At 35.1% G+C, this 10,138-nt stretch overlaps 2 protein-coding genes across 2 annotated transcripts; one reads left to right on the top strand and one right to left on the bottom strand.

Annotated features, from left to right (window-relative positions):
- Positions 1–648: 648 nt before the first annotated feature.
- Positions 649–2,247, bottom strand: LOC139860112 (berberine bridge enzyme-like 8). The gene has a single exon (XM_071848886.1). It carries the CDS (start codon positions 2,245–2,247, stop codon positions 649–651), a length of 1,599 nt encoding a protein of 532 aa, XP_071704987.1.
- A 914-nt stretch (positions 2,248–3,161) lies between these two features.
- On the top strand, positions 3,162–4,639 carry LOC139860111 (uncharacterized). The gene is made up of 3 exons (XM_071848885.1): positions 3,162–3,349; positions 3,406–3,730; positions 4,517–4,639. Exons 1-3 carry the CDS (start codon positions 3,162–3,164, stop codon positions 4,637–4,639), a joined length of 636 nt encoding a protein of 211 aa, XP_071704986.1.
- The last annotated feature ends 5,499 nt before the right edge of the window (positions 4,640–10,138 follow it).

Raw genomic sequence — 10,138 nt, 5'->3', positions numbered from 1 at the left:
TAAAACTAAACCCGCACCATTAACTACTTGCTTCGTCTGTATATAGGTCCAGTGTGTCATCCTCTAGAATTGTCAACACCGTTCTTTTAGTAATTGCTTCAATTTCGCCCGTTGTTTCCACCAAATAATCTGTGAGGATCTGTACTTTTATCGCAGTCCTTAGTGAATAACTTATTTCATGCCCACCAAGCTCTAATGCCCATTTGGCTAGTCGTCTCGAAAAGTGTCAAGAAAATTAATCGGTGGTGTATAAAAAAAGTAGTGTAAGGATCACTCCACTTAAAAGATACTCCCTCTGTTCCAAAAAAATTGTCTCAGTTTGACCTTTAAGGTCTTTCTTGATCAACTTTGACATTAGATATATTTGTTTGTATAATATAAAATTTGATAATAATTATATGAATGGATTGAGTTTTAAATGCATTTATAATTGGTAATACAAACAAAAAAATTGATAGTCAATGTTGAAGAAGAAAGACTTTAAAAGTCAAATGAGATATGTTTTTTTTATGACCGAGGTAGTATATCATTTTGGTTCCCAGTTTTTACATATTCAACATCAATAATACACACATTATCAAATACTCCGTAACAATGAATAACAACATTATAAGTTACAAGCATAAAAAGATTTTATAATATGATCAACTAGAAAACCGGTATACTTTGAGGATGTTTAAAGAAATTATGTGGATCAACTTTAGCTTTGATGCGGATTAACTTTTTAAAGTTGTCTATCTTCCAGTACTTGTTGCCCCAAACACTAGCTTCTTCATATGTAGCACTTCCAACACCCAAATCAAAGTCAATGTAGTTATAATACGCCTCCCTCGGGTTCTTCGACACATAAGGTGTTATATACTTGTTAAACTTGCGTAGCCAACTTATACGTTGGAGCGATATTGGTGTCATATCTGAGGTTTGGCCATAAAACTGAACCCATTGGTGAAATTGGTACAACACTCCAGCTCGATGAGGATATGGAGTTGCTGTCTCTGAATACTCATCCATTTTACCCCCAAAAGGTTGCATGATCACTGTTGATCCTACACTTTCAAACATCTTTCTCCATATCTTTTTGAGCCCACTTATGGGGATTGGGGTACGAACGTAGTCTAATTTGCTTTGTCCGTTGAGCCTAATGTTGGTAGTTAGATTAGCAAGAACCTCGAGTAAGGTGTCAGTTGGATAGCCTTCGTAAAAAAGGGTCGACTGGACCATTGTCACCTCTTGGCAAATATCTCGTGTAACAGCAAGCTCGGGGTACTTTTCGTCTAGCAAAGAAAGCAATGTGTCCATTGAGCCCTGATAAAGTCCAAAAAACAACATTCGCACGGTTTTCTTGTTAGTGTTGCCGATATTTTCGCTAGACATTTGAACTCTTATGGACAAATTTTCATCAATTTTTGGAATAACATGTTGATACTTGTAGAAAATCTCTGTGGCACCTTGTTCCAAAGTTATGTTCACTAAAAAGACAGTTACTAATTCAGGCACCTGAACCAACCTAAGCTTCCATGCAAGAACAATTCCAAAACTCGCAGCACCACCACCACGAATTGCCCAAAACAGATCCTCTCCCATAGTCTTTTTATTTAGAATCTTTCCATGTACATTCATAAACCGAACATCAACAACATTATCCGCAGCAAGACCATATTTCCTCATCATGTTTCCATATCCGCCACCACCTATATACCCACCAACACCCACCGTGGGACAAATACCACCAGGGAAATACAACTTGTTAGTCTTTCGAGATATGGCGTAGTACACTTCACCAAGCGTAGCGCCACCTTGGACCCACATGGTCTTTTTTGTAACGTCCACATCTACAGACCTCATTTTGGTTAGATCAAGCATGACAAATGGAACATCAGCAGTGGATGAGACACCCTCAAAGTCATGTCCTCCACTCCTGATCCTCATATCGTACCCGTGTTTCTTGCAGCATAAAAGTGTCGCTCGTATCTGAGCATTGTCGACAGGAGTAACAATGACCAATGGCTTAGGAGTTGATGATTTGTTGAATCTGTGGTTGTTGACTCCAACTTCCCATATTGGTAAAAAAGACACATTGTTAGGGGTGAAAATGAGGTGAGAGAAGCCATTGACATTGTTGAACTTGGATTTAAGGCAACTTACTAAATCTGGTGAACTAGGTGTAACATGATTCTGAAAGGATATTGATAATGTTACACAACAGCAATGAGTTAAAACTAAAAGTATTAGTTGAAATTTCTTCATGTTTTTGATTTGTGAATTTGATTTGATATCCAATGTCGTGTTTTTATTTATAGATGCAAGTTACACGTTAGATGGAATTATAAAAATAGGAATGATCATGAGCCAACTGTATTTTTTAACCAACTAAATATACCAATTATTGGATTTGAAAGTCAGATGTGACCTTTTCTTTTGAGGAGGGAGTATAAAATAAAATGAATTAATATATTAGGGTAATAAAAACTATAAAATGACTTAATAAATAAAACTTTTCAATATTTTCTAATCACGTCGAAAACGTATTAGGCAAAGTTTGTGCAATATTGTTTTAAAGGGGAGTTTGAGGTTACATTTTGGCGTTGATTATATGACTTATTACGTTTTTAAAACGCATATGATCTCATCAAGGTGTACGCAGGGGCGATTTTTATTGGGGACAGGGGAGTCGCCCCCGGTCGATTTCGAAATTTCAGTGGAAAAAATTTGGACTTTTTTATTTTGCCCCAAACCCAAATGCCTTTTGCCCCAAACCCAAATGATTTGCCCCAATTTTTTTTTACCCAAACTGAAAAGCCCAAGGAAGAAAAACTTGGGCCTAATTTTTCCCTCCCAAACTCACGATCTTGACTCCCCATCTGGCATCTGTCGATTAAAAAAAAAAAAGAAGTCGATTAAAAAAAAAGTACATACGATATTTTTCTCTTGAGTTCGTCCATAAATCCATTCGTGAATCGTGATTTCCTGTTCGGCTGTTCCTGATTTCTGTAATATTGTTGAAGGTAAATAACTTGTCTTAATTCTAATTATTTCTTGTTCCTGATTTCTTGTTATCAAAATTCAATGAATAAAAAAAATTAGGGAGAACAAATGGGTTTGAACTTGTACTAAATAAAGTATCGTCTTTTTGTGAGAATCATGGTATCCAAATTTTAAAAATGGATGAAGATTGTATTAATAAAAGGAGACAAAGGGAGAAAATCACTAATAAACATTATTATGAGATAGAGTGTTTTAACACCGTTTTGGATATGCAAATTCAAGAGTTTGGTGATCGTTTTAGTGAAGCTAGTACCGAGTTACTTTTTTGTATGTCGGCGTTGAGTCCACGTGATTCATTCTCGATGTTTGATTCGAAGAAACTAAGAAGGTTGTGTAAGTTATACCAAATGATTTCAATAGTACGGATTTGATTGAACTTGATGAAGAACTTGAAATATACCATCTTAGTGTCCGAAAAGATCCAAAATTTAAGGACTTGAATGGTATTGCCGACCTTGCTAGAGTGATGGTGGAAACGAGAAAAAATTTATCGTATCCGTTGCTTTATCGGTTATTAAAGCTAGCATTGGTGTTACCCGTTGCGACCGCGACAGTTGAGCGATGTTTTTCGGCAATGAAAATTGTAAAGTCGAACCTACGCAATCGTATTGGAGAGGAGTTTCTCAATGCTTGTGTATTTTGTGCAGTCGAAAAAGAAGCTCTAGCCGAAGTTAAAGATGAAGATGTAATGGAGCGTTTCAATCATATGCTTTTTCGTAGAGGAAAATACTAGTTTTTGGTACATTTCATGCCTTTTTTATAGCTTTTATTGAAATTATTTTGCCCCCAGTGACTTAGAATTATTGTACCGCCACTGTGTGTACGGGATTTACTTAACATGAATAAGTTACATGCGTTTAAGAAACTTCATAACGTAAGAAATGAAAAGAAACTTTGCACTTAATGAAATGAAAAAATTACGCCGGTGGTACCTGTGGTTTGTTAAGTTTTGCATGAAAACACCTAAAGTTTTTTTCTTGCGTAAATGGTACCTGAGGTTTGGTTTAATAACGTCAATGATACCCATGGTTAACGTCTGTTAGACATCAAACGGCAAACCTCACATGTGAGACACATGTGAGGGTATTTTCATCCCTCCATGAATTAATATATACATATCAATATCACGTTCAATATCTGGCATGTTTTTCCTTAACCGACGTATGGTTTTCTCTTCAAATACTCACAAACCCTACATATTCTAAGAGTTAATTTTGACGAATGGATACAAGATTATACATGATGAGAAACGAATTATACGGATTTGATCTGAACTTGATTTGTGGTACGATTTTATTTGCTTTTTCCTGCTATTGTGATATTGATATATATTGGTACTGTTAGATCGAAATCTTTTAAGAATTTTTTGTTTAGATTTTCCCTTCTACTGTCTCATGATATGCTGTTACAATAAAGGTTTTTTTTCTTTTCTAAATTTTTGAACCTGTTTTGTTACATTCATTATATACAGAGTAAACATATTAAAATAATTTGTACAAAGAGTGGTAATCTTGGTGGAAGCAGTGGAGCCAAAATAAAACAGAGTCAAACTACATCAAAAAGTGGGAGTAAGAAGACAACAGTGGCTAAATGAAGATTTAATGTGTAATTTGCTGTTTTGATGGATTATATTATGTTATGTTTTTTGAACCTTTATTATCAACATATGCACTATTTAGGTTTTGGTAATTTAATGTTTTGATGGATTATGTTATGTTATGTTAGTGGTTAATGGATTAAGTTGACACATTATGGTGTAATCAGTAGGTTTTTTTTATGATTTAAATGGATGTTTTGTTGGGCATATATTTTGGGTCTAAAATGCCACCATGAAAGGCACACACTGTATTGGGTCTAACCCTGAATATCACGCTGTTCTGCAAAAAAAAAAAAAAAAAAAAAAAAAAAAAAGGGGGTCAAATTACACATTTTGGGTCTAAAATGCCACCCTTAAATTGTCACACATTGTTTTGGTGGATTATGTTACGTTTGGGTCTAAAAGGTAACCCTGAATGACACAAGAGTTTACCAAAAAAAAAAAAAAAAGGATCAAATGGGTAATACATTTTGGGTCTAAAAGGTCACCCTGAATGACACAACAATTTACAAAAAAAAAAGGGATCAAATAGGTAATACATTTTGGGTCTAAAGGTAACCCTGAATGACACAACAGTTTACAAAAAAATTGACCCAAATTTTGATTTGGGTCAACTTTGGTCAACTGGTCAATATTTGGGTTAAAACTGGCCAATTTTTGGTCAACTGTTTTGGTCACCTGGTCAAGGTCAACTGTATTGATTGTGGTCAACATCAAGGCCAATTGTTTTGATTGTGGTTTGCATTTGGTTAAAACATGTACATTTGTTGCATTTTGTTTACAAGTGCAATGGATTCGTGCAATGACCAAAACATGTCAATGACCAAAACATGTCAATGACCAAAACAAGTGCAACAAAACAAGTGCACTTGTTGCATTTGCAAAAACAAGTGCAAAACCAAACATATTTGACCACTGAATTGAAACAAGACCACTAAAAAACAAGTTCAAATCAACTGCACTTGTCGCATTGCTAAAACAAGACCACTGATATAGTACATAAACTGAAACCTACAAAAATAGTTCATTGCAAAAACAAGTTCATTGCAAAAACAAGTTCATTGCAAAAACAAGTCCACCACTTCTTTCCATTTGGGTCACACAATTCAAAACATATCCGAATTGAACTCACAATATAACCAGTTTAAATGTTTACACAATGAACAATGTAATTGAAAACATAAGCATAAGCAACAGATAAGAAATAGATAATTGAAATTCATTACAAACATTGTTTAATACAACAGATAAGAAATACATTTTTAAAAGGATGAGCATTAAGATCACTTTTTTGTATTCATTTTTATAAAAAAATGTAGAAGGTTTTTCCTGTTCGGGCTACCCGAAATGGCGAGTAATCCGACTCCATACTCTGATGTACGCAGTTCAATCGGATTACTCCCTTGCTGTTTCCAACTCATCCATAACCACCACTAAATATTCACCTTAGATGAAATTCGAACCTGAGACCTCTTGCAAGAAACTCAGTATCACCACTAAATACACCTTAAAGTTAACATGTGTTCTACCAGTTTGTCCATATAAATCTAATCAATTGGGCCACAAATATATATATATATATATATATATATATATATATATATATATATATATATATATATATATATATATATATATATATATATATATATATATATATTGATTTAATCAAGAGGGAAGCACTTTTTTGTGAGGAAATAAATTTTTTTGGTTTTTTTGAAAAAAAATTTCAGGCATCAAGCTCACATGATAATATGAAGATTTAAAAAAGACACTTCATGATAAATATTATTATTTTGGCGAAATAAAAAGCTCGGAGAAATAAATGATAACATTCATTGCAATGAATGTTTTGCTTCTGAGTTTGCTTTTTAGGGTTTAGAAAGACTTAATTACACGAATGGTCACTATGGTTTGTCAAATTTTGCAACTTTAGTCACTATGATTTTTTTCTTGCAAATTTAGTCACTGGTTTCAAAACATTACATGTTTAGTCACTATAGCAAACTGACGTTAGTTTTGTCCGTTTAAGCTGATCATGTGCAGTTCACGTGGTGGGCAATTTTGTCATTTTCCTCTTTCTTCTTAGTCTTTTTATCTTTTCCTTCTTTTTTTTATCTATTCATCATCTCCCATCTTCATCTCCTTCCAACAAAATAAGAACCCTAATAATTATTCAAAATCAAATGTAAAACATTCAAGTCATAACATCATAATCATTCAAATCTAAACCACCAAGAATTTTGCAGATTTGGGTCACGAACTTCATATACCCACGACCAATTTATAGATCTGGGTGAAACTCACTGCAATAAATACACACAAATTACATATACAAACATCAATTACCTCATATTTATCTTTCTAAATCCCCCAAAATTCTCTTCGTAGCAAAACTTACGCAAATGAAATTTTCATTTAATCTAGTTTTTATTACAAATCTGAAGGGCCACCATCGTTTTAACCACCATCGGGCACCGACGTTTTAACCACCATCTGCCACCATCGTTTCAAACACGATCGTTAACGCAGCTCTAAGATCCACCGAGACCATCATCGTTTCATCCACTATCGTCGAAGTTCATCGATGTTATCAAGTACATGTATACAAATCGGAGTTACAAATCTGTAAAAAAAAAAAACAAGCGTGGTAATATGAATCGATGTTAGCTTCACGTAATTTCTCACCATCGCCAATGTCAACGTTTTCTAGCTTTAGGTACTCGGATCTTGAAGTACAGAGTACCAGATGCAAATGCACGGTTTCACCAAGGTTCTTCAGATTTTTCTTTTTATGTGTTTTGTTTCAAGAATGTTGTATTTGATCTGGATGTAGGAGGTATTGTAATGTGTATGTGTTTGGTTTATTTTTGTGTTTAAATGGAATGTTTGGCTTAATTTATGTGTTTGGTTTGAAGCAAAGGAGGTGTTTTTGTTTTCATTTGTGATATATGGTGGGATTTGACGAAAATACCCCTCACGTGATCAACACAAGATGTGTTTTAACGGAGCAAATAAACGTCTGTGAGTCTCAGTGACTAAAATTGTAACTTTTTGAAACCAGAGTGACTAAACTTGCAAAAAAAAAAAACTATCGTGACTAAAGTTGCAATTTTTGACAAACCACAGTGATCAAACGTGTAATTAAGTCGTTTAGAAATTAGGGGTTAATAATTAGGATTTAGCTATTAGGGTTTAGAAATTAGGGTTTTGAGTTTAGAAATTAGAGTTTAGGGTTTAGAAATTAGAGTTTAGATTATATTTTTAACACGAACGGTTTAGAGTTTGGAGTTTAGGGCTTAGGGTTTAGGGTTTTGAATTTATGGACTAAACCCAAAACCCAAAACTCTAAATCTAAATCGGGTTAGATCTTGAAAAAAAAAAAAACTTTACATACGATGGGAAAAAAAGCTCGAAGAATAATATTCAGGAATAACATTACGCATACTGCACATTATCAGTTTTTTTCTTCGAGTGTTTTTCTGCCAAAATAATAACATTTATCACTAAGTGTTTTTTTAAATGTTCATATTTTCATGTGCTCTTAATGTTGGAATAAAAATTCGAAAAAAACAAAAAAAATTAAAAAATGAATTTTACTTGCCCTTTCCCCCCAAAAAAGTGATTCCTTCTTGATTATAACCATATATATATATATATGTATATATATATATATATATATATATATATATATATATATATATATATATATATATATATATATATATATATATATATAATCAAGAGGGAAGCACTTTTTTGGGGGAAGGTAATTTTTTTCGTTTTTTTCGAAAAAAAATTTCAGGCATTGATCAAACCAAAATCGTCGAGTAAGAATAGATTTCGGGTTTGAGTGCTTGATTTGGGAAAAAGAGTGGATCGAATGTTTTAACTCCAATAATTGTGCAAACCCTGATTTGAAATCTGGATTCCAAGGGCGTAAAACAATCGATTAGATTAACCTTATTTGGTCGAAATCGAATAAGTTAATATCTAAAAGTGAGGATTAATTCCGATTACGATCGGAGTGTTGATCGGAATTATGTTAACGACTGGAGAAATGCTACCGCAATTAATTTGGGCAGAGTAACATTAATGCATCCAGTGTTGTTGAATAAATGATCTTGTTCGTGTATTTATAGATGTTATGAGAGAATGGTGGCGTGGCACATGTCCCTTTCATAGTTGTAACAAACTTTGCCAATCCCGAGGGGTGACGTGGCACATGTCCCTTTCATGAGAATAATCGAGCAGATCCTAACAAACATTCCTAGATTCGTGGGCTGCCGTGGTGTGCAACTTGCTTATATGTTTGTTCCGGGATCGAGTACTCGTTCCGGGATGAAGTGTCTGTTCCGGGACAGTGCTTGTCTCGGGAAGGTATCTTTATACCGGGTTGGAATATTGGACCGGGAAGTAGTGACGGTACCGGCAACATGTTGGTCCCGGCTAAGATGTCACGGATCACTTAGTTCAACCGGGAAGGTTTTGCCTTCTATTTACTCCAAGTGTTTCCTCACAGTGCTAGTCATGACCGGGCAAATTGTTGTCGGTTTATCAACAGGCTTATTTGTGATGATATAATCCTTATCTTCTTAATGCCTCTGTATCCGACTAGGTGATGCCGGTAGCGTGTATGCTTATTCGGGCTAGATGGCGTTCCCGGCTAGCCATTGTCCGACGTGGTCCTTCCCGGGTGCATGCATAAGTAACCTTCTGGTCAGGTTACTGAGGTGATGCTGGGAAGACGTCCTTTTCCTGGATAGGCTTATGCCGGGGAAAAACCCTAGCCGGGATGCTGCTAATTAGCGTCTTTTTGACAAGGATCATGATACGTATCATCAAGTCCCCCCAGTTTGATGATGGGAGTCGGAACGGTTGTCGTCGTCAAACTTTTAAAACGAAGCCATGCTTCTGATTGGACGTGCATTTAATGCTTGTCAGGGTGAAAAGACAGTTTTTGCAAATACGCCCCCTTTTTGTGTTTTTCCATTTTTCAACTTTTCAGAATGGCGTTCGAGGAACTTCTTTTTGCAATTCTAATCATTACTTTTGTTGATCCCTCCTTTGATCTGAGCCGTTGGATCAATTTCCTTGAAACCTATAAATAGCTTTCTTTTTCCGATATTTTCACTTTTTACAGCCTTCATACTCTAAACGTTTCTTCTTCAAAAAACCAACAGTTTTTTACGAAAGAAGGTACCTTTTCTGCTTCCTTCCTTTTATTACTTTGCATTTTTGTATTTTACGTATATATGGCGGATCAGTCTTCCACTTCTGCTAGTGTAGACGCTCCCGAATCTTCTTCCAGGCCTTCTGTAGACGTTAGTAGTATCATGAGTCAAGTGTGCGATAAATACCTTGACGAAATGATACGTAAGTATTCGTTTTTGACCCGTTATACGTTGAGGGTGCCTGACGCCACCCACCGGGCCCACAAGCCCCCACCAGGCATGGTTGCCATTTATGGTGCAGCCATCAGTGTGGGCAATTTTT

The sequence above is a fragment of the Rutidosis leptorrhynchoides genome, chromosome 7 (assembly GCF_046630445.1).
Source record: "Rutidosis leptorrhynchoides isolate AG116_Rl617_1_P2 chromosome 7, CSIRO_AGI_Rlap_v1, whole genome shotgun sequence".
Taxonomy (NCBI): domain Eukaryota; kingdom Viridiplantae; phylum Streptophyta; class Magnoliopsida; order Asterales; family Asteraceae; genus Rutidosis; species Rutidosis leptorrhynchoides.
Note: the sequence above shows the minus strand (reverse complement) of the source record. Positions and strands in the feature narration are given on the sequence as shown.